A 25,372-nucleotide genomic window follows, 5' to 3' on the forward strand; every position below is an offset into this window, starting at 1 on the left:
TTTATGTTCCTAAGTCTATGCTCAAGTTTGAGACAGGAGTGCTTACCTATCTTTCTGAGACTGAGCAGGTGAATTGGTTTGAGATCGTTGGAGTGCTTACTTATCTTTCTGAGACTGAGCAGGTGAATTTGTTTGAGATCGTTGGAGTGCTTACTTATCTTTCTGAGTCTGAGCAGGTGAATTGGTTTGAGATCGTTGGAGTGCTTACTTATCTTTCTGAGTCTGAGCAGGTGAATTGGTTTGAGATAGTTGGAGTGCTTACTTATCTTTCTGAGTCTGAGCAGGTGAATTGGTTTGAGATCGTTGGAGTGCTTACTTATCTTTCTGAGACTGAGCAGGTGAATTTGTTTGAGATCGTTGGAGTGCTTACTTATCTTTCTGAGTCTGAGCAGGTGAATTGGTTTGAGATAGTTGGAGTGCTTACTTATCTTTCTGAGTCTGAGCAGGTGAATTTGTTTGAGATCGTTGGAGTGCTTACTTATCTTTCTGAGACTGAGCAGGTGAATTGGTTTGAGATCGTTGGAGTGCTTTACTTATCTTTTTGAGACTGAGCAGGTGAATTGGTTTGAGATCGTTGGAGAGCTTACTTATCTTTCTGAGTCTGAGCAGGTGAATTTGTCTGAGATCGTTGGAGCGCTTACTTATCTTTTTGAGACTGAGCAGGTGAATTTGTTTGAGATCGTTGGAGTGCTTACTTATCTTTCTGAGTCTGAGCAGGTGAATTTGTTTGAGATCGTTGGAGTGCTTACCTATCTTTCTGAGTCAGAGCAGGTGAATTGGTTTGAGATCGTTGGAGTGCTTACTTATCTTTCTGAGACTGAGCAGGTGAATTTGTTTGAGATCGTTGGAGTGCTTACTTATCTTTCTGAGTCTGAGCAGGTGAATTGGTTTGAGATAGTTGGAGTGCTTACTTATCTTTCTGAGTCTGAGCAGGTGAATTTGTTTGAGATCGTTGGAGTGCTTACTTATCTTTCTGAGACTGAGCAGGTGAATTGGTTTGAGATCGTTGGAGTGCTTTACTTATCTTTTTGAGACTGAGCAGGTGAATTGGTTTGAGATCGTTGGAGAGCTTACTTATCTTTCTGAGTCTGAGCAGGTGAATTTGTCTGAGATCGTTGGAGTGCTTACTTATCTTTTTGAGACTGAGCAGGTGAATTTGTTTGAGATCGTTGGAGTGCGTACTTATCTTTCTGAGTCTGAGCAGGTGAATTTGTTTGAGATCGTTGGAGTGCTTACCTATCTTTCTGAGTCTGAGCAGGTGAATTGGTTTGAGATAGCTGGAGCGCTTATTTATCTTTCTTCTGAGTCTGAGCAGGTGAATTTGTTTGAGATCGTTGGAGAGCTTACTTATCTTTCTGAGTCTGAGCAGGTGAATTGGTTTGAGATAGTTGGAGTGCTTACTTATCTTTCTGAGTCTGAGCAGGTGAATTTGTTTGAGATCGTTGGAGTGCTTACCTATCTTTCTGAGACTGAGCTGGTGAATTGGTTTGAGCCAGCCTTGAGAAGACATTACCAGTTCTAGAAGGAGGAGGTGATCCAGGAGGTGTATGGTCTGGAGTATGATCTCTGAAACAAACAAATTTTACACTGAAATATAAACCACAATCAGATGGGTCTTTCATAAATGTAATTCATAAAGTTCAGCACAACTTTACACACGACTGGAACGTATTCTTAGGTGCTAAATCATCTACAAAAAAGGTCCCCACGTGAGTTACCAAGTCATATGTCAAGTCATTCACAAATTACAAAGAGAATCAGCTGAACCGAAAGGGGATATGAAAGGAAACAAAAAGGGAGTTCACAGAAAATGTAATGGGCAATTTGGGACTGGAGAAGGAATAATGTGGCTCCCCCAAACATACCTGAAAGTGGCCAATGGTTTTCAATATTAACATGATGAATGAACTCCCTGGAATATATCATATGACAAAAGATATTTAATGAAGGTGGATGGGATAAAGGCATGAAATAATTTAATGTCCATGGATCCCCTATTATATGATACCAATATGGTGTCTACAATTAAAAGGAAAACCACAGCTATAGATAACAACTGAGCCAAGGGTATTGTCATATCTCAGTTTTAATACATTATTTGCACTATGAATAACAAGCTAACTAGGCATAGAGCAATATGACATTATAGACTTTCAACAGTACATTTATAATATTCTTTTTTTGGAACAGTTTGATTTTCAATTGTTTTTGGCCTCTCGGAAAACTTTAGGATAATGGTATATGGTTGGACCTATCCCTTATCAACCACCTAATCTTCTAAGCATCCTATCTGTGAAATTATCTATCCGTTTTACCAAGTTTTCATCTCATTTGTGCAGAGAATGGAGCAGATCAGAATCCCATTTAGAGTGACGACCCAGATGCTATGCACATAGATATCGGCAACCAACGAATGCGACAATATCAAATTTGCTAATTTGCACCCTTTATTTAGGACTGAGCACCTGCCATACACTGATTTTACGGTGGATTCTTATCATGCTGGCAAAAGACTCTTCCAAGCAAGATCAATGATGTCATCACGATGGTTGATTGTCTCAGTACTTCCATCGCCAGCTCTGGTACATGATTAACGACTGACTTCTAAAGCTGTTTCCTTTAAAATTTCAGGGTATGAAAAGCTATTTTGCACTGGGTTCGGGACTGGTCAATATAAACTTGATGAATTTAAGAATTTTCTACCTTTTTTTCCTCTTTTTCTCTCTAAAAACTAAACCTGTGCTGATACTACCATTCTACACCAAGGTAAAACATTGTGAAACGCTATCTCTCATTCACCTGAAGTAAAACCGTTCAACAATCATGGACATTACTGCTACTAGTACACTATGTATGCAATGATTTGAGCGAGTGTACATACATATATTCAGCGCCAGTGAAAATAGCTGTCATATGCCGTGCCGCAGCGCCATGTTATTATCAATCTATCACAATAAAAGTATTGTAAACAATAACACAACACACATTAAAATGATTTCAGACTTTGTGAGGAAACCAGGGTACCCTAAAACACTAATAATGAATAAATAATCTAAGAAACTGGCTGATTTTCAGGAAAATAAATAAGGCATCATGCTTTATGTTACAACATTGAGTGAATCAATCCATGAAGTCAACCATGATGAGAAGAAGAGAATTACATTACTGTTTTAATCTCTCTAGTCTTGTTTTCACCGTTATCCTGTCAAAAGATAAATGTAACATTCATAATTGCATACACTTACATACATGTACTTGTAGTTGAGTTGTGCTAAAGCGGTATATAATTTAATTAATGGTGATATGTTCTAAAATCAGAAGCCCAATTATTTTCAGTCCTGTCAGATAAATCTGATCTTATTGTGAACCAATATCTGTAGGCACCAAATTAAATTTCATGATTGCAATAAAAAAAAAGTTTCCTCACTAATTGTCAGCACGATATTTGGATGTATATGAGAGGAATACTTTCATTGTTACTTACACAGAGCTAGGGTTAGATAAAGCTTGAAGTTGTGTTATATTCTTCCTTCTAAGAGCAGGAGAAAGCTTCTCTATTCTAAATAGAAATATAAAAAGGAGTGTGTTAAAAGTCCCATCTATACCAATGATAAATACATTCATATCAATCATGATCATTGCTATCCGTAACTTTGGCAAAGAGAATTATAATCAGATTATTTCTTATTGCTACCTGAACATTTTGGAAATCTAAAGATGATTACTGTAACTTGTAAGAGGGGAAGAACAATTAAATTGGTACATGAATACTTGTGGGGAAAATTCAATTGTAATATACATAAAACAATATTACACTTCATTTTTTGAAATAGAATAGTGTTTTCTACTGGGCTTTTCAAACATAAATGTCTGTATTCTCAAGTCAAGTTCAACTTAGCCCATTGTCTAACTCTGTGCTAAAATTATGAGAAGCAAATGATAGAATTTTGTTAACATTTTGTGTTCCTTTATGTTCAGTGTGCTCTAACAGTGGCAAAGAAAATTAATTCAATACTAATCTGAGTAAGAGATGAGCTTATAAATGGAAACTGTACTGTTAGCAAATTGGCTATCCATATTAAACCACAATTCTAGACCAGAGTTTGAACAGAGTTCACAATATATGATTCAATGCAGCCAAGGTTGACATATTTCTGACTAGTAGGCTATAGGGAGAATTTGTAAACCAACTATTGGTTTTACTTCAGGCTTTAAATACATAGTTTTATCCATCATGTTTTGATTGGTGTATCATTTTTTCATTGACCCAATAATGCAATACCACAATTGTTTTGCAGGGGAAGGGGCTTACACTTGTCTGACAAATTTGTCTTTATCTCCAAAGTTTTCCAACGACTGATATACACGGCTTTGTTTGACATTTTATGTGCGTCAAAGACTACACCTAAAACTGATTTTTTTTTTCACTCTCTCTTCTTAAAAAAAAAAAAGATTTATCCTAATTAGTTCCTATTATCTAATCGGTGTATGACTAAAGAGTAGACCCTCACCATGCTAACAACTAAAAAACTGATTAAGTTGATAAGCTTTTTCTACCTGCCATTTTTTTTAATTGATATATGACTTGATAGTAGACATAGCATGGTTTATATTGAGGACCATCACTAATAAACTGAGTATTAACTTGATAAGCTATTTTTACCTGCCATCTTTTCTGATTGGTATATGACTTGATGGTAGACCCTCAACATAGCATGGTTTATATTGAGGACCATCACTAATAAACTGAGTATTAACTTGATAAGCTATTTTTACCTGCCATCTTTTCTGATTGGTATATGACTTGATGGTAGACCCTCACCATAGCATGGTTTATATTGAGGACCATCACTAATAAACTGAGTATTAACTTGATAAGCTATTTTTACCTGCCATCTTTTCTGATTGGTATATGACTTGATGGTAGACATAGCATGGTTTATATTGAGGACCATCACTAATAAACTGAGTATTAACTTGATAAGCTATTTTTACCTGCCATCTTTTCTGATTGGTATATGACTTGATGGTAGACATAGCATGGTTTATATTGAGGACCATCACTAATAAAATGAGTATTATCTTGATAAACTATTTTTACCTGCCATCTTTTCTGATTGGTATATGACTTGATGGTAGACCCTCAACATAGCATGGTTTATATTGAGGACCATCACTAATAAACTGAGTATTAACTTGATAAACTATTTTTACCTGCCATCTTTTCTGATTGGTATATGACTTGATGGTAGAACCTGAGATGAATCTATTGAAGCGGTATCTGTTGATGATGATGTTTCATCAGATTCAATGACCACACCTACAGCAGGGTCAGGAGTGAAGTCAGATGAACCTTTGAATCCTAATAGTTCCTCTGATGTAGCTGTTCGTCTTCTTGCCTAGAGGCGTTTTACAAAGAGTAAAGGAGAATGTAACTCTTCAAGAGCATAAGCTTGTGTGAAAGCAATAATTCAAAGAATACGATCAGAGAGTCAAAAGGGGCCTAAGCTTTCGATACTAGCAGAATCTTCGTCGGAGGCAAAATGACCATTCGTCATTTTGCCTCCGACGAAGATTCTGCTAGGATCGAAAGCTTAGGCCCCTTTTGACTCTCTAATTTACTCCATTGGCTCTCTTTTTTTAGATAAGCAGTTTTCAGCAGCTTCTTTTTGCAAAAGAAAACGATCAACGAGAGTTGGATTTTAATTGGTTAAGAAAAAAGAAAGTTAATAGAATTTTAATATTGAGATCACTATGGAGATCCTCCCAATGGCAATATGACTAAGATTTATGATGTCACAACTCTCTTGACATTTTGACCTGAATCGCAAAACTTCTCTTTCTTTTTGTTTATTTTAATGATATGACTAACAAAGAGAGAGAAAATTGAGGTAAAATATGAGTTGTACATGTGTCACATCAAAAATCTTGGTTGCATTGCCAAAGGGAGGATCTACATAGAATTAGTGATCTCAATATTCAAATGTTCATAACTTTCCTATATTATTTATCCAATCTTCTTCAAACTTTCTTAGATCCGTTATTATTCTTCTTTTATATGAATTCAACTGGTTTCATTGTCCTTTATGACGCAGTAAAATAAGTAATACGGTTTGTCTCACAAAAAAATCGACCAATCAGATTACAGAATTCACGAGAAATATGGCCCCCAAGAGATAATACATTTATCTTACCTTTCCCTGGCCTGGCACTTGCCCAAAGCTAAATAGGCTTAGCCAAAGAATTTCTCACTGGAATCTCCCAATTCATTTCCATTACCTTTCACAATCATGTGATCAGCAAATAATTGTACTCCATCTATTAAACATATTAAAAGGCAGAGTGTCTTTGAATAGTGGAAATGAGACATACCTTGTCTTTAGCCTTGGTTTGGGTGGGTACAGGAATAGATGATACAGAATTCGCTGGTCCTGTATGTGGTAGTGTGGTGTGATCAGGCACATTCACTGCTAATGCATTCAAGGCACTGAACAGGGAGCAGCCAAATCCCATAGAGTTATAACCATGGATAGTATGGAGGGCAGTCAAGTGTGATGCCATGCACGCCGCCAATATGAAATATATAAAAAAAAATAAAGAAAAAAAGAAAAATTGGATAGAAATAAGATTAATGATATACTATGAAGCAAACTGATTAAGCTATTACTACTACAGGCAAAATAAATAGATTCAGTTCATGTGCAGCAATAATCATCTACCATACATGTACTTGTGTTTTCTATTTAAAAAAACATATAAGTATTTTTGATGTATTCATATTTTTATGTAACTGCATTACAGAGTAATATGAGACTGATCACAAGAAAGACAATTAAATTATGACATATTTATCCATAGATGACAACTATATTACTACCACCCCCCCTCATATTCCCTTTCTCTCTTTCTAGATTCTTCCATGTTTTGTAATTGAAAGGTCTGTAATAAATTGTTAAATGTCATTTGCTAAAAAATCAAGATCATTGTTTCATGCACCAATCACAGCAGTTCTTAGTAATTCATCACAGACATTAACGTTATGTAGGCCTGGGGTGTTTCACAAATATTTAAGTATGACTTAGAATTGCACTTAAATGCTGAATTGCATACGATATAAAAGGCATGACAGCATTGGTAAGATCAAGAGGATGCACACTACTGCTTATTAATCATTAAGATTGTGAGTTGCATACACATCGTCATTTAAGCATCATGTTAAGTCAACACACTTTATGAAACACCCCCTCTCTTTTATGTATTCAAGTCAACGCTCATATCTCTCTCTCCTCTCTCTTTATTGTATATATGTTCTGTATTCTCTGGTTTCCTTATTACATACAATTTTCTATACAATGATTAGTTTTATATCAAAGCAATGCTGAAGCATTAAATGAATTTGATCAATTACACAATGAGAGGCCTTTAATAAACTACTATAATGTTGGCTAGTCTTGATAAAGTATGTATCAAGGATTTAATACACAACTTCGAGTTGTGGTACCGATCATAACAATATTTTGAAAAACATCTTTAAATATGATGTACCAAGAGTCTGTATCTATAAGTGTCATGTGAATGTTTAAAATGATTATACATTATTTGTTTTATAATACACATCCAAGGCCCCATCTTACAAAGAGATGTGATTGATCAAATCAACCACATATATGGAAAGCCTACATCTAAAATGCATGTTTGTTCAAAATATTTATTTTATAGATGTAATGTACATGTATAATAATTCATTCATTGTTTTCTAGAAAATTCAATGTGCTTCTCTTTGTTTACAAAAAACATCATGCAAATTTCCTGGATAAAAAATTATGACATTGTTGGATTTCCATATATCTTAAGATGACCAGATAAATTGTATCTCTTTGTTGACGGGGTCCATACATGTATATAACAAATTTGTCAATCTCTTATCGAAATAGAGATTGTAATTTTTTTACTTGATATACACATATATCAAAATCTGCCTGCAATGTATAAATTTTTCTTACATCGAACATGCATGTGTGTAATACAGTATAAATCTGATCTAACAATTATCTGCTCATGTACATAAAGTTATATACCCAACATAGAGTACGTTAATAAATCATTAGCATAAGTAAATTGTAGAATTATTGATAATTCTAGTATTACAAGCACAACCAGTCCTAATCACTGGTTATGCATCTACAGTTTTGTGACTGTCCATATTCCACTAATGCCATGGCACAGAAGAAAACAATAGAGAATAAAAAAAAAAGTTTTGAATAGTCAACTGAGAGGAAAATAAGCTCAAATTTACAAATGTGATTTCAATTGTACTATGGTACAAAAGCATGGGCTATACAGGCTTCTCATACAGTATCATTGCACTTCATTCAAGACTTGTGGTTGGTTTTAAGTCCAAATATTAAAGCTTCAAGTTGCACCAGAAGATTACATCATTACACTTTCAATATTCATTCCACTATTCAGAACTTTGCTTGCTTTTAATGGTTGGAATGTTCATGTCGAGTTTTATTTTAATTTCTTTGAAAAGCTAATCCCAACTAATCATGTAGTGAAAGCATGGCTAAAAAGCCACAATAAGTTGGCCAATATTGATTTTGAAATTTTTATCAAGTTTCAAGTAGATCTTAAGCTTTAAAAGGATATTTAGAAAACTAGTCAAAATTAATCAAAATTTACCCAGGTAGTGGATTTATTTTAAAAGCATAAATTTCAGTTTGAACTTCAAGAATATTTAAAGTTTGTGGTTCAATGAAGCACAATATATGCATACTATGTATATATGCATGAAACTTCCAAAACTCTGGAAAGAAATGGTCTCAAAGAAATTCTTGTATCTCCTTTTGGGGTTTAAATTTATGAGAGTAGAGTGAAGAGTTACTACTCCTGGGGACTGCTTCATTAAAGACTATGATGGTAACTTATTGCAACTACCATTGAAACATTGATTGTAAATGGCTGCTGAGCCTTTTTACCATGGTAGTTGCCATAATGGCAAAGTTACCATAGTTTAATATTTATGAACAAGCCCCAAAATAAACAAATATGTGTAATTTGAGGGGAGAGAACATTACTAGTTAGGCTAGAAACAGAGCACCTGGCCTTGACAACTGTGGCTTTGAGTCATAAGCCTAATTATAAAGAACTAGCTACTAATTGATAATTCACTCAAACAAATAGTTTCTTGCTTGAAATACACAGATTGGTGAAAAGAATTCCTATGCATCCAAGTGAGATATACAGTCTTTTCATTTCTTCTTATTACTCCGTTTTGCCTTCTTTATAATATCCCCACAGATTTGAATCACAAATACTATGAGAGCAATAAAACATGCAATGCCAAATAAAATTGGTCTACTTAATATGAATATTCATGAGATGGGTGTGGTCCAAATAAAATAAACCAATCCAGTGAGTATAATGAAATTATTCATCAAGTGAAAGGGGGGAGAGAAACCAAATAGGATACAGAATCAGGAGTGTTTCAAAGTCCAAAAGAAAAACCATAACATGTAACCTGAACCTAGGTTAGATTTCAAATCAAGAATAAAGTTGTGCTTTAACTATGGAAAGCAAATTGTGAACAATAAAATCTAACAAGGTCAACTTTTCAACTCAATGGGACTCTTTAATCATTCATAATAATAATAATTTGCAACATTTATATAGCGCTTAATACAAATGTTTCTAATACTATTACCCCGGCTTTAGCACAGCTACCCTGATCGGGCGCATCGAGCATTCAAGGAATTTCTTCCTACCGGGTACCCATTTACTACGCTTTTTTCATAACACTGAACAAGTGGAATGCCTCTGGCCGTCTCACCTGCATCACGTGTTTCAACATAGCAGCAGTGCTGACTTTGAAAGCTACTATAACTCACACAATATGTTCAGTGATACTTGGTTACTCTAATTTCCAAGTTATATGAACTAGACCAATACACTTACAGAGATAGGATGGTAATTCAACAAATGATGCAGTATTTGGTACCCTGGGGTACCAAATAATAATCCGCCATTTTGTTGAATTATTTATTTTATTTTATGCGCTGTACCCTGGGTTACCAAAAATGTGTACAAGTATATTTTAATGTTTTGTACAAATTTTTTTTTCTTTTTAGTGATCTTATGTAACAATTAATGCATGCAAATGATAACTTTATTCTATTTGTTTACTATTATTGGCATAAGATTGTATCACAGAAAGGAAATAGGTGTTGTGATCATTGTCCCCATCATTGTCATGATTGTCGCACCGATCGTACGACCGTGATCACCATGACAACAATGTAACTGTACACTATTACAACACCAGATGGCGCTGCACAACGCCGTACCCCGGGGTACTACGGTTCCCCGGTGTACGGCGTGGTGCATCAAATACCCCCAATGCGGCCAAAGTTCATTGATCTCACATGACCTTTGAGCTTCATCATGTGACCTGAAACTTGCACAGGATATTCAGTGATACTTGATTACTCTTATGTCCAAATTTCAAAAGTCAGATCATTAAACTTGCTAAGTTATGATGGTAATTCAACAGATACCCCCATTATGGCCAAAGTTCATTGACCTTTGACCTTGGTCATAGACCTAAAATGCGCATAGGATGTTCAGTGATACTTGATTACTCTCTTATGTCCATGTTTTATGAACTAGACCAACATACTTCAAAAGTTATGATGGTAATTCAACAAATACTCACAATGCAGCCAAAGTTTACTGACCCTTAATGACCTTTGACCTTGATAATGTGACCTGAAACTTGCACAGGATGTTTAGTGATACTTGATTACTATCATGTCCAAGTTTCATGAATCAGATCCAAAAACTTTTAAAGTTAAGATGTAATTCAACAGATACCCCCAAATCGGCCAAAGTTCATTGACCTTAAATGACCTTTGACCTTGGTCATGTGACGTGAAAGTCATGCAGGATGTTTGGTGATACTTGATTAACCTTATGTCCAAGTTTAATGAACTAGGTCCCTATATTTTCTAAGTTATGATGACATTTCAAAAACTTAACCTCGGGTTAAGATTTTGATGTTGATTCCCCCAACATGGTCTAAGTTCATTGACCCTAAATGACCTTTGACCTTAATCATGTGACATGAAACTCTGATAGGATGTTCAGTAATACTTGATTAACTTTATGGCCAAGTTTCATGAAATAGGTCCATATACTTTCTAAGTTATAATGTCATTTCAAAAACTTAACCTTAGGTTAAGATTTGATGTTGACGCCGCCACCGCCGCGTCATAGTCTCACTCTGCTATGCAGGTGAGACAAAAATGACTAAAATAGTTTTTTCTCCATTAAAGCATGATAATAGAGCAAATTTATGATACACACAAGGAATAAATGTATGATTCAGTGTTAAGATAAATCAAGTTGATGAACTGAGGTCTCAGGGCCATTTAATAAAGCTGTCTGTAAGTTACTTATTATCAGTGACCTACAGTATGCTAAGAAATGTAGATGAATAGCCATTAAGAACATGTTCATGCCATGTGTAGACATACAGTGAAATATAACCAGTTTATACTTCCCAGGTAGGTAGGTTTTCATAAAGCTCTTAATGACAGGAACATGTTCTTAAATAAGCTAGATAGGGATATATTACTAAGCACAACAGTCACCAATCATAAGGGTAACTAAAGTCATTGAAAATAACTAAAACCTTTTGATTGAAACACCAACCTCGTGTTTTGTAAATATACAGTAAAATTATGGAATGGTTTTGAGTACCTATGCATTAAAAAACACTTTTATTCACCTCAATATGATGAGGACTTTGTACAATCAGTTAATTGTTCACTGCAAACTTCTTACTGTTTTTTATGACACTATCATAACTACATTATTAAAATGTAGCAAAGAATAAGTAGAAAGTATTTTCCATGTGTTTGTGAAAGTTGTTCATATTATGATGATCTATTATGGGAATGAATAAACCACTATCAAAGTTTATAAAATTATTAACGGTTTCAATTTCAATAGCAAGAATTCCAATCTAATAAGATCAAATATCAATTTCAGCTTATGAATATAAACAAGATTGAGAATTATAATAAGCACCAAATAATGGTTTTCAAAATGTCCTTATCAACCTTACTTTAAGATCATATTGACCAAATTAAAAAAAAAAAGAACAAATCAAAGTCAGGTACCATTATCACATTATTTCACCGTACAAGAAATTTTGATAATGCACAACAACTAATGATGTGGAAACGCATTAAATTTAGATTTTATCACACAAAATATATAAATATGCATTCAACTGGCCCTTGTATTATTGAGGTAAGAAACTAAGAATGTACCTCTGTAGGAATAAAAGGAATGAGGAAAATGTGAAGGATAAAGATCAAAAGAAGAAGGATAAGAAGTAGAATACAGAGGAGAATAGTGACAGTTACGAGGCACACATGTAGGATAAATAGAAGAGTAACTCCTAAAAAGACAAAATCAAAATACCATTAGTTTGAAGTTATATTTTATTTTCATATTAATAATGCCCAGTCACTTTTCCTTTGCTTTCATCAATAAGCTGGTTTCCCTAATTTGATTTCCAGTAGTATACAAGACTTACCTGATATCAGGTGAGGGAGCCCTTGAACTATTGCTGCTACTCTCGCTATCTATAAAAAAAAGTGAGTATTGATATTAAAGTGATTCAATATTAGTTACAATGTAATCTTGAAATATGCACAATCTTTTAATTACTTTGGACTGATGCAAATTCTTTATTACAACTATAGTTATCATAATTATCATAGCTATCATTATCATTGATTAATAATACATGTATTTTCAACATTAATATGATGACAACAGGTATTATCATTTACTCATCATTTTTAAAGTGATTGTCTTACATTGATTTGACTTTAAAAAAAAATTGAGCTAGGTCACACTTGTCACCTGTGTGATATGTTACAAAATTGTAGCACAGAAAAAAAATTGCGTCCGTAAATCATTATTGTTGCTTCAAAAAGTGAAATATAAAGTGACCGGAAACACCACCTTAATTTCATCCCATACACTTATGTGTTCTATTTAAGCGTCTTTGAGACACCTAATTACAAAATTGGGTGTCGCCTTGTATTTTTTTTTTATGTGTTTTATTTTGCCTTGTATTTTTAGCTTTTCATTCTCATTTATTGTTGTTTTCAGGGTATTTTAGTGCTAATACATGTACTTGTACACATGTTTCATCTTGGTTTGAGATTTTTTAAATCGGCTGCTTACAAAGTTAAACTTTAATAATTTGTTTTTCTCACCTCTATTAGGATGACTAAAAAGGCCATCTAATTCAAGATCTTCTCCCTCTCTATCTTTCATCATATGTTGTAATAATGTCTGTTGTACAAAGCTATTTTGTTCTTCTTGATGAAGCTTTGCTGTCAACTCTTTGACTTGAGACTCCTTCTGTGCAGCACTCAAACCCTGTAATCAATAATTCAATCCTTCATAATGGTTGCATGTTGCGCACATTTACCATTGATAGTAAAGATACCATAACTTTCATACAACAGTACCAAGCATGTGAGAGTTATAACGTCAATAATATTCAAATAATGACGTCTGTGACCTTTGACCCCAGATCTACTCAGATCATATCCCCTAAAACATGAGCTAAGTTTGAATGATTTATCACTTAAAGGTGCTTTTTTTTTCAATTTTCGCAAGAAAGATATATTTCCAGAAAGATATATTTCCAGAGAGCAAAGTAGAGATAAATGGGAACCCCGCCTGAATGGCAACCATATCTATTTGAAATGGAAAAAAAAGTATGATTGTAAAATAGGCATACTCACCTTACTGATAGCTAGGTTAATGAAATGCTCCAGCATGTATTTAGCCTCTCTCAAGGAGCATTGTTCAACTACAGCAGCTGCATCAACAGCATCTATCTCCTCCTGTAAGGAAAAAAGGAATTGAAAGCCTGGGATTGAGTCTAATATTGTGAAATACACAAATACAAATCAGACGAAAATATTCACTACTGAATGATACGCGCCGTATAAGTTAAAAACAACAAGAACAAATCAATCAGAGAGCTAATTTCACTGAAGAATTCAATCAATTATAAAACCTGTTACAAGGCCCATGACAACCTGTTAAGACCTTATGGTGTACATCATTGTCTTGATGATCAAGTGTGCTCATCTTTAGTTACATAACATTTTGCAACAGAGAAAAAAATTGACATTAATGGACTGCCATAGTTGAGGTTAATCAGATCATTCATATAACTCTTTGTAATACAGTGAAATGCTCTTTGATTGGTCAAAAAGTATAGGAGCCATAGAAACTACTTCTGACTAAATCAATAATGATACTAGTCCATTTTTATATTGCGCATATCACTATGTGCAGAGGCTATGTCTCCACCAGGCTAACTAGCTAGATATGTAACCTGCTACAGAGTACCAAAGTGATGACATAAAAAAAAACTTTTTTGGTATTTCTGCATTTTTGATACCTTATTCTGGTAGAACATGACAAGCCCCCACTTCCAAAATTTGGTGAGAATCAGTCCAAGGGGGCCTGAGATATGGCATCATGAATGCATAATTAGCCCATTGAAGTCAATGGCTTGGTTCCTAACTTTCAGAACCAGGTCAATAATGCATCGACTTCAATGAGGCTAATCATGTATTCATGAGGTCATATCTTTGGGCCCCACGGATGGATTCCCACCAAATTTGGGTTGTGGGAGTGTTTCATCATGCTCTACCAGAATATGGTATCAAAATGATGAAACACAAAAAGTGAAAATTAATGATGTCACACTTCGGTACTCTTTTTGTATCTAGATTTGGACTTGTCATATCATCATAATGAAAATGGAAATTTTTCTGACCAATATGAAATTAGTACAGTGTATGCCATAATATTCTCCAATAAAGATGTACAATAAGTGGTCAATGGTATATAATGCATATATTGACCGAGCAGTGATTAAGCATGAACATTTAGATAATAAGGAAAACAATAAATACAAGAATATTTAATACGATTAAACAGCAAAATAATGCAGTAAGCAAAATTTACAAGGGACATTTTATCAATACATAGAGTTCAATGTACAGGACTGAAAGCCAAGGACAAGACCAGGCTCAATGATTACAACACTATAAATACTTTTACATATAAAAATATAGTCATTATATCTATTGACATATTGTTGTTTTTTGAAATATTTCCTGGTCTTATTCAGGGAGCTTCATCCAAGGCCTACATGTAGGCCAGGGTCCAAGACCAAGTCTCACTATTGTTCTCAAGACTAGTGACAAGGTACACTATGCTTGTAGAGTGTAAAACATACATACAATATTTACAATATATACATATTATGTACATCTAAAAATAAGGACTATGAGCTCTAGGTGATATCAATTCAAACAGAAGATCATTTTCCTTCTTTGCTGAATTAATAACGATATTAAGAGCTATGTGGCTTATCCACTGACACACATAATAAAACAGACTAAATGATAACAAGTCTCGGGAGTTTAAAGAAAAGCTGGGACAACTCATTTCAATTTAACAGAGAAAAGAAATGTACAATAATATACAACAAAGACAATGAATCTGTTGACGAATGTTTACATACCCATGAACCATCCTTTGTTAAGAAGCAAGAATAAGTAAATAACTTTATAACAATGTCACAACTTTATTATTGGGCAATTGAAAAGCTGCTAAAATATGAATGTGTAACATGGTAAAGGTTTGTTAAATCATGACCTTCATTCCACAATGAGTAAAACTGCTGTAAGACCATTTAACTTGCATGATCTTTCTTAATGAACTTTCAATAATCTCTGAGGTCTTACATGATTCCTAACCAATATTTCAATGGTCTTCATGGTCTCCATTAGCTCCAAAACTTTTTGAAATAGTTGAAAATAGTCTTTCAGCTGACTTGCAGGATATAGTCTTTCAGTGGTCTTTCAGCATTTATTCATTCAACGACTATCAAAGGTCTCATCTTTAGGCAAAGTATCCCTTTAGGCAAAGTTTGTATTTCAGAGTTCTTTCAGGCAGTTTTTTGGAGCCATTCGACAGAGACCACAAATTTCAGTGACCTTGGAGAGCTCTGAACTTCAGACCTTGCCAATTCGTGGTCTTTCATTGTCATTCAACGGTTCACCATTCTATGAAATGGGGAACTCAGAAAATGTATCATGATAACTATCAGTCAGAACTATCAGAGCTTATTTATAGAAAATAACCTTCAAACTGTCATGAAAAACAAAAACCACATAACAAATTTGGACTGAAGATCATATCACATGAGCCATTCTGTCACCCCCCCCCCTCCTCTCTCTCTCTCTCTCTCTTTCCTTTCTGTCTGTGTATCTTACCTTTCCCTCCATGACTTCCATAATCCCACTCTGACATTCTGTAATCTGTTCCTGTACATACTCTATGTTATCATTTAATCCATCTATCTGTTCATCTAAATCTTTCAGGATACTAGGATCATTGCTGCCTGTCTTCAAAGCTTCATCTCTCTTTGTCAGGTACTTCTCAACCTTCTTGCTTAGTTTGTGTCTATGATGGATAAACCTTTCCATATCTCGCTCCATGAAGGACAGTGTTTGCCGTCTTGCTATGATATCTGTGATCTGCAAAGAAAACACAACTTATAATTCAATTTCCATATCACCTTTCTTGTGCATGTACGGTCGTTTCCATGACATTTTCAGTAAAAAAAAAATACATCTGAGCTTCAAACCTTAATCATAATCCTTAAAAGTGATTCTGAATCACAAACTTTATCACAACACCCACTCTCACCTTATATTTTCGGTCTAAAACATAGAATTATTAACTTCTTTTATGCTGAATTTCACTTATTAGCAGATTTCTTCTGTTCCAAAAGATTCAATATTGGGATGGTTACCTGGGTCCCGTAACACGAAGGATGGTAATTAATCGCCTGCTTGAGTTTCACGATTGATTGTACAATGTAGTCAATGAAATAAATTATTAAAAAATATTCTACGATCAATGCTAAATTTGGTGTTACGGGCCCCTAGTTACTGTTTTGTGATATCTGCTTTTTTTTTTAACTTCAATTAATTTGTGTTTGAGTTTTACAAATATGTCACAGCCATATTACAGCAGCAGCTCAAGACCAAAATTCCCCCTTTATGTTTCCAAGCACTCCTGATTTTTCCCAATACAGATTGAATGACCATTATAAATTCAACCAAAATATATTTCTTTTTTTTTTACTATGCAACTATGCATCAACATTTTCCTATGGACCTAGTGTGGTAGGGTAGGTCAAGGCTCCACACTACCCCTTTTTTTCCACCTGACCAACCTGTTCACATCGGACCAGTAGATACCCAATGAAACAGAGACATTTTTTAAGATGCCAGATCTATTTTCATAATTTACCAAAAACAGAGAAAATATCATTGTATCAGTTTAATTGATTTTTACTGGTCGTGCCATTCCAGTTTTTCTGGCTAATTCTGAGCAGTTAATGGCCCGACAGGAATCTTTACTGGTCTGGGACTGTCAGACCAGTGCCAGTTTTGTGCGCTGGGTAGAAGATTGACCGTCTTCTGGAGCTCATTGAGTATGGTACCTCTTTGACATGTAACTTTATTCTCTATCATAGAATGTGAGAAGGAATCTTCAGGAGAACTTACAAAATATGAAGTATTAACATGATCTGATAAAAACAAGAAAGGTCAGAGGAAGGTTTGACTTGGAAGAAAGTGTTGTGGAAGTGTTAAAGAGAAGTACTTTGAGATGGATTGACCATGTGTTGAGGAGGGAAGATGATGAACCTATTAAAAGAGCATAGGATCAAGAAGTGAGAGGCATTAGAGGTATGGCAAGACCAAAGATTACAAGGAAACTAATACAGTAGGTCTGAATGAGAAGGATGGTCAAGACAAAAATAATGATGATAATAATATGAACATTTGTAATGTGCCAGTATTCATCATAAGAAGATGCTCATCGCGCAATAAAGAAAAGAAAAGGAAAAGGAAAAAGAAAAAGTAAGAAAGGAAGACAGAAAATCTACTAAAAAGAGGGGGCAAATAACAAATACCTAGAAATTTGTGAGAATAACCAGATGAGTATGATTATGGTATGAGAGTGAGCCATAAAAATAGACATGGTAACTGAAATAAATACCTTTCTCTCCATAACATTCCATTTCTGTTTGGCTGTTTTTGATGAGTATTCACTTGTTCCTTTCCTCTCATGTTTGGTAGGTCGGCCGGTGTCAACCTTCGCCTTTCCTCTCCTGCTAAGTGACCTTTGACCTCCTGTACCTGTCTCTGTTTGGACTGTAGAGGGCTTCTTCACAGGTCTAGAGACTCTTCCAGCGACCTTGTCTGACATTGGTTTCTGATTCTTACGCAGCATCTCAAGCTGAAATGATAGAGGGTAATAATAAGGGCATGTCCATTCTCCTTGATAGCAAGTTTCTAAATTACATCGCAGAAAGGACAAACGTTGTACTGCACCAGAATTACACCACAGAAAGGACATAGGATGTAGGGCAATAGAATTACACCACAGAAAGGTCATAGGATATAGGGCACCAGCATTACACCACAGAAAGGACATAGGATGTAGGGCACCAGAATTACACCACAGAAAGGACATAGGATGTAGGGCACCAGAATTACACCACAGAAAGGACATAGGATGTAGGGCACCAAAATTACACCACAGAGAGGACATAGGATGTAGGGCACCAGAATTACACCACAGAAAGGACATAGGATGTAGGGCACCAGAATTACACCACAGAAAGGACATAGGATGTAGGGCAACAGAATTACACCACAGAAAGGACATAGGATGTAGGGCACCAAAATTACACTACAGAAAGGACATAGGATGTAGGGCACCAAAATTACACCACAGAGAGGACATAGGATGTAGGGCACCAGAATTACACCACAGAAAGGACATAGGATGTAGGGCACCAGAATTACACCACAGAAAGGACATAGGATGTAGGGCAACAGAATTACACCACAGAAAGGACATAGGATGTAGGGCACCAAAATTACACTACAGAAAGGACATAGGATGTTGGGCACCAGAATTCCCCAAGGCCAATGCATTGAGGCAATGCAGTCAATAGAGCATTCCATGTATTCCCATGACCTAGTATTCATTTAAACTCTGTACTGGTTTAATCAATGAAGTCTGAAAAGTTAATGGTGTTGTTGATCAAATATTTCAGAGCATCTTATTTTTTTCTGAATTCTAAAAATGTTTAAGTTAAACTTTTACTAATACAACTGAATACAATTTGCAAGAAACAACCAGTCCCTTTTGCCTTTGTTGTTTATATTACAATTCATTTCTAGTTTAACTTTAAATAATAGAGGAAATTGTCTCACTAAATTGATTGTGAAAGGTGTTTCATAATGTAACTAAGAAACAGTGTTTGAGGAAATACAATATAATCAGCAACAAGTTGATTTTATTCTTCTAAAGGCTACGTATACTGCAAAAACAACTATGAATGTATGGGACTATACAAGATTGTCAGCCCAATGGTTTCAGCCATCGTATGTTGAATGTAAGAGCACTGAAAGAACAGTTCTTTGCATGTAGTCATATTTCACGATTGTCTTTCTAAATATCTTGTAGAATGTAATTGCTCATAACAATCATTTCCATGTTTACTACAGTTTTCATGTATATATTGTATCTATTTCTGAAGTGAATGATTGATACAAGTTTCTTTCTTTCTCTCTCTGTCTAACTCACCTGTTCATGTTTTCTCTTAAGCACAAGTTCCCTCTGTTTAGCTGAAGCTTCCAATGTTTTAATCTGCGTTTCTTTCTTCCTAGATTCTTTCTTTAATCTTTGTATCTCTCTGCTTGATAGCTGATCTTTATTACGACTCTTCTGTTGTTCTTCTCGGATTTGTTTCATCAGCTTCACCTATTAAAAGACAAAGATCATGGTTGATTAACACTCTTTAATTTTGTTCTTAAACTAGATCCTATACTTCACTCATTGTAATAGGCTTGATTAGTCAGGGTGAGGTTTCAGCAGTATGACTGAGACACTGATTTTTCAGAAGGCAGTTGTAGTGGGATTGTATGTTGAGAATAAATAGATAACTATGATAAAGTTTTAGGTGTTTTTTCGTGTATCTAAAACATGTAACACGTCAGTTTCACGTATTTTTCATTCCTACCATGCCTTGGCTGGTAAAACAATACTGTCCCTAAAATATATAACCTTGTGGGATCCCTTACCTTTGTTTCTTTCATTTTAGAGACCTCATCTTTGAGTCCTCTCATCTGCCTTTCAAACTGTGACTTGCTCTTTAAAATCTTGTTATGTTCCTTCTGAGCCTTAGTGAGTCTATCTTTCTCCTCTGAAAGTTTCTTCAGTTTTATCTCATATTCCTTGCGGATCTTTTCAGCTTTGTCTTTTGTCCTTGATTCAGCCATTGATCCTAAGGTCAAAGGTCAAATATAAACAATAATAAAGCTAAATAACTTGAAATTTAGACATACATGGGAGGTACGCAGTGGGTTTCAGCAGTATAAATAGAAATGAAAATTAGAAATCATGGTACATTTTATAAATGCTATCTATCTTTTGTTTACAGCTCTCTGATATGTCTCTGTCTATTTGTTCTCTACAACTTGTATGTGTTAAAAGTCTTGTTCAGTAAATAATACTGTCTCTACTACATAACCTTGATGAATGTCTCAACTTTGCAACCTTCATTCTAAAAATCACTCTCTCTTTTCTCTCTCTCTCTCTGTTTACACATGTCATTCAATGAAATAACAATCATATTTCTCAATCTGTATCCAAGAATGCCATTTGTTTACATTATTAACTGAAAGAAAGATATTGCTTTAAGTGAAGAGGCCACCTTGTTCTATGAGAACTCACCCAGGTTTTCCAAGACTTTATCTCTTTCACTTTCTGTTTCTTTGATCTTATTAAGTAAAGAGCCTAGTTTCTCTTCATATTGCATCTTCATAGTGTGAAGTCTCTTTTGACTTAACTCCAGTTCTTCTATTAGTCTTTGTTTGATGGTGATTTCACATGCAATCTCGGCAAGGTTCTCCTGTAGTTGCGCATTCTCTGGTAAAAAAAAGATAAACAAAAGAAAGTGGTTATGTCAATCTGGATATTTGTAAGATGCTTTAGACATACTAGTTGTGTGTATCAAAGCAATGGTCTAGTGGTTTTTACACTCATCTTTCAATTTGAGGGACACAGGTTTGATTCCAAGTCATATCATGTTTTCCTTCAGCAAGAAATTTACCCACATTGTACTGCACTAAAAAAACTCCTTGAATGCTTGAGGGCCTAGGTAGCCCAGCTAAGGCCGGGGGTAATAATAATAGCAAGGCCTTCTGGGAGAACAATTTTTGGAACTGAAGTGGCTACCCTGAGTAAACATGCCATTATTATTATGAAGAACTGGCAATAATGCAAATTTCTCTGCTCTTCATTGATATCAATTTTAAAAAAGCTTAGTTTTTCTTGGATCTGTTTCACATAAAGACATACTTCCACTCCTAGTGAGTGTTTCATGTACGTAAAGTTACGCACAACTTTACGCACGACTGGAACATGATCTTAGGTCCTAACTCAATTACAAAGAGATATATCACTTGGCATGAGAAAGGGTTATCAGTTGTGCCTTAAGTCCTTTGTATCTAACAAACAGTTTTATGAAACACCCACCTGGTTCAATGGGTTCTGTAATACTAACCTTCTTCATCTGATTCTGAATCACTACTACTACTACTATCTTTCTCATCATCATCTTCATCATCTGAATCCTCTTCTTCTTTTTCTTCATCTTCATCTTTTGTTCCTTCCATCTCATGATCCTGAACTGATTCATGGCTTTCGTCTGTAATCTCTTCACATGACTCCATGTCTTTTTCACTACCCCTGTCAACAAATAAAGTTCAATCAGAATTGCTATTTTAGGAAAGTATTCCATTGAATAAAACTTGAATGAAAATTTCCTTCCTCAAATACGAGGTTTTCAATAAGATTTAATCAATCAAATAAACTGAAATCTTAAGAATTATTTATCAAATAAAGGAATATAATTTCATCAATCAAAATTAGAACGATCAGGTCATGATCAACAAAGGTTTATAGATTATGCTTCAGTGGAAATGAAAATGAAACAATCAATCATATCTCATCGGTTGGCAAGTAAAAGAGCAATATGGCCAATATTATTGAAAAATAATGTTTTGGGTTTTTTTTTAATATTTTCTAAGAGAGTATTGAAATCACTTTCAAGTGATGTCTCCAAAATTACCAAACAAAAACTCAGTATTTTGTAGAAATTTGATAATAAAGGGCAAATTGCACCAAATTCTAAATTTGGTTACAGGAAAGGCAATATTGAACATGCCCTTATTCCATCCCGAAAAACAGCCTACAAATATATGCTGTAGAATGTGAAATTTAAACTGGTATCATTTTTGCAATCGATAGTATCATAATGCCCTTTTACTTGCCTAACCTTAATCTGCAAGAATTAATACAATTCAATAGTAAAGAATAGAATTGTCTATATTTTAGAGACACTGAGAGGGTACTTTGTAAACCTAAATTCATTCTTCACCAGTAAGAACAGAGTTTCATTTATTGGACAATAAATCAAATCAATACTACATTAGGAATAGACCTTGTTAAGTTACCCATGTGAATGTCTTTTATTTTCAATAGGAATAGACCTAGTTAACTTACCCATGTGAATGTCTTTTATTTTCAATAGGAATAGACCTTGTTAACTTACCCATGTGAATGTCTTTTATATTCAATAGGAATAAGACCTGGTTAACTTACCCATGTGAATGTCTTTTATTTTCAATAGGAATAGACCTAGTTAACTTACCCATGTGAATGTCTTTTATTTTCAATAGGAATAGACCTAGTTAACTTACCCATGTGAATGTCTTTTATTTTCAATAGGAATAAGACCTAGTTAACTTACCCATGTGAATGTCTTTTATTTTCAATAGGAATAGACCTTGTTAACTTACCCATGTGAATGTCTTTTATTTTCAATACGAATAGACCTAGTTAACTTACCCATGTGAATGTCTTTTATATTCAATAGGAATAAGACCTGGTTAACTTACCCATGTGAATGTCTTTTATTTTCAATAGGAATAAGACCTAGTTAACTTACCCATGTGAATGTCTTTTATTTTCAATAGGAATAAGACCTAGTTTACTTACCCATGTGAATGTCTTTTATTTTCAATAGGAATAGACCTAGTTAAATTACCCATGTGAATGTCTTTTATTTTCAATAGGAATAAGACCTAGTTAACTTACCCATGTGAATGTCTTTTATTTTCAATAGGAATAGACCTTGTTAACTTACCCATGTGAATGTCTTTTATTTTCAATACGAATAGACCTAGTTAACTTACCCATGTGAATGTCTTTTATTTTCAATAGGAATAAGACCTGGTTAACTTACCCATGTGAATGTCTTTTATTTTCAATAGGAATAAGACCTGGTTAACTTACCCATGTGAATGTCTTTTATTTTCAATAGGAATAGACCTTGTTAACTTACCCATGTGAATGTCTCCTCTTTTCAACTTGTCTTATCTTCTCTTGATCAACTTCTATTTGTTTCTTAGCATCAGAGAGAACAGAAGAAACCCTCACATCATCATCACCATGAAATTCATTCTCAAATCTGTAGGGAAGATTAAAAATAACTTCTAATACTTATAATATTTCTAATATATTTTGATTCATCCAGAGAGTTATTCCCTAAACTATGAAATTACTCAATCACAAGGCCTTTTACTATCTGATAGCCTAGCTTTCCTCAACCTATTTTACTGCATTCTACAGTAATGAAGATTAGCACCATGAAGCACAAAGGTTTCATACAATCATGCCTAAAACAGTAGATGATAATGAAAGACTTATCCATGGTAGTTACCAGTTTCCTTCTCCCTCCCTCCCCCCTCCCTGGCATGTATGTCCTTTTCTGCCATTCTCTCTCTTTCTCTCTTTCTCTCTTTCTTTCTTTCTCTCTTTCTTTCTTTATTTATTTATTTCTTTTTTTCTTTTGTTCTTTCTTACTTTCTTTCTTCCTTCTTTATTTCTCTTCCACTGACTAATTCCAAGGCAATGATAGGTTCCTAAACAATTGCTAAGCTCTGAATTCCACACACTAATCAAATGACTAACTTCAACCTTGGGTTTAACACTATACCCTATCCTAAACCTAGCATAAAACCCTATTGCAACCCTAACCCCACGTCTTACACAAAATTAATCCCGGAGCAATTGCCGAAGAAGCAAATGTTGTTTCACCCAATGAAGTACTCCTCGAACATGTATTGACCCTCCTCCTATAATGACATACTCACATTGGTGCAGTAAAGATGGCAGAGCTTGGTCTAAGTGAAACATGAGAAGGACTCATTACTGATCCTCTAGAATTAACCCTGACTGGTGAATCAACATTCTTCCTTCTTAAAGCAGAGTTCATACTCTCACTCTCAACCAACTTGGCCCTGTTAAGAAATAGATACAGTGGTATCATTAAATGAATGAAAAACTAGTTCAATGGTATAGCTATGAAAACAAAACCAAGGGTATATGTACAAGTCCTCTCTCCCTCTTATCAATTAATGTCAGACATCAAGACTAGCAAAGAAGTCATTCATGGCAACTCTTGATTGTTAATCACATTATTTTCTGATGTACTTAACATTTCTTCTTCGTCTTTTTAGACACCTGAAATTGGTACCTATGTCACATGCTCCTCCTCTCTCTGACTGAATTCTCCCCATAGAAAATAACCTGGATGTAGTGCAGGATGAATTAACCATTCACTTTATGCACTGAACTAAAAATTCTACTTTTTCTTCAGTGATGTGTGACCAAACAACTTCCGGTCTGTTCGTACCGATGGGGAGCTAATCCATTCACATCTGCTTACACACTGTATTCTCAATCGCTTCTCACATATTGAGAAGGAATCAGCATAAAACTTGCTACTTATGTTATCCCTCTTGCTGTTCTTAACTTCAAGCTACAGGAAATCACTTTATTACACATTTAAACAGCATGAGCTACATACAGGAACTTTAAATCAATATGAAAAGTGAAATAAGCTTGGAAACAGTAATGGAAACAAACTAGATGAATTAACATACATTGCAGTCTCAAAGCAACACACAGTATTAGACAGTCTTGCTGAGTTAATAATAATAATAATAATAATATAGGATTTATACAGCTCACGTATCCACCTTGCTAGGTGCTCAAGGCGATCCTATATTACCCCGGCGAAGCAAGTCTACCGATTCCGGTCCGCAAA

General features: G+C 34.7%; 1 protein-coding gene across 2 annotated transcripts in view; it reads right to left on the reverse strand.

The window, feature by feature from the left end:
* The window catches only part of LOC121417551 (kinesin-like protein KIF21A), a 61,085-nt gene that overhangs the window by 10,761 nt on the left and 24,952 nt on the right, over window positions 1–25,372 (reverse strand). Inside the window, exons 13-28 of one of the 2 annotated variants that reach the window (XM_041611289.1) lie at window positions 24,417–24,563; window positions 23,606–23,731; window positions 21,764–21,948; window positions 20,932–21,126; window positions 20,280–20,482; window positions 19,783–19,959; window positions 18,184–18,423; window positions 16,386–16,649; window positions 13,830–13,931; window positions 13,293–13,458; window positions 12,602–12,650; window positions 6,373–6,487; window positions 5,215–5,399; window positions 3,485–3,559; window positions 3,167–3,202; window positions 1,456–1,566 (exon numbers count right to left, since the gene is read on the reverse strand). In XM_041611289.1, the coding sequence (XP_041467223.1) occupies window positions 1,456–1,566; window positions 3,167–3,202; window positions 3,485–3,559; window positions 5,215–5,399; window positions 6,373–6,487; window positions 12,602–12,650; window positions 13,293–13,458; window positions 13,830–13,931; window positions 16,386–16,649; window positions 18,184–18,423; window positions 19,783–19,959; window positions 20,280–20,482; window positions 20,932–21,126; window positions 21,764–21,948; window positions 23,606–23,731; window positions 24,417–24,563 (2,376 nt within the window). The remainder of the gene's footprint in view (window positions 1–1,455; window positions 1,567–3,166; window positions 3,203–3,484; window positions 3,560–5,214; window positions 5,400–6,372; window positions 6,488–12,601; window positions 12,651–13,292; window positions 13,459–13,829; window positions 13,932–16,385; window positions 16,650–18,183; window positions 18,424–19,782; window positions 19,960–20,279; window positions 20,483–20,931; window positions 21,127–21,763; window positions 21,949–23,605; window positions 23,732–24,416; window positions 24,564–25,372) is intronic. The other variant, XR_005970384.1, reaches the window with a different exon arrangement.

The sequence above is a fragment of the Lytechinus variegatus genome, chromosome 6, assembly GCF_018143015.1.
Source record: "Lytechinus variegatus isolate NC3 chromosome 6, Lvar_3.0, whole genome shotgun sequence".
Lineage (NCBI taxonomy): Eukaryota > Metazoa > Echinodermata > Echinoidea > Temnopleuroida > Toxopneustidae > Lytechinus > Lytechinus variegatus.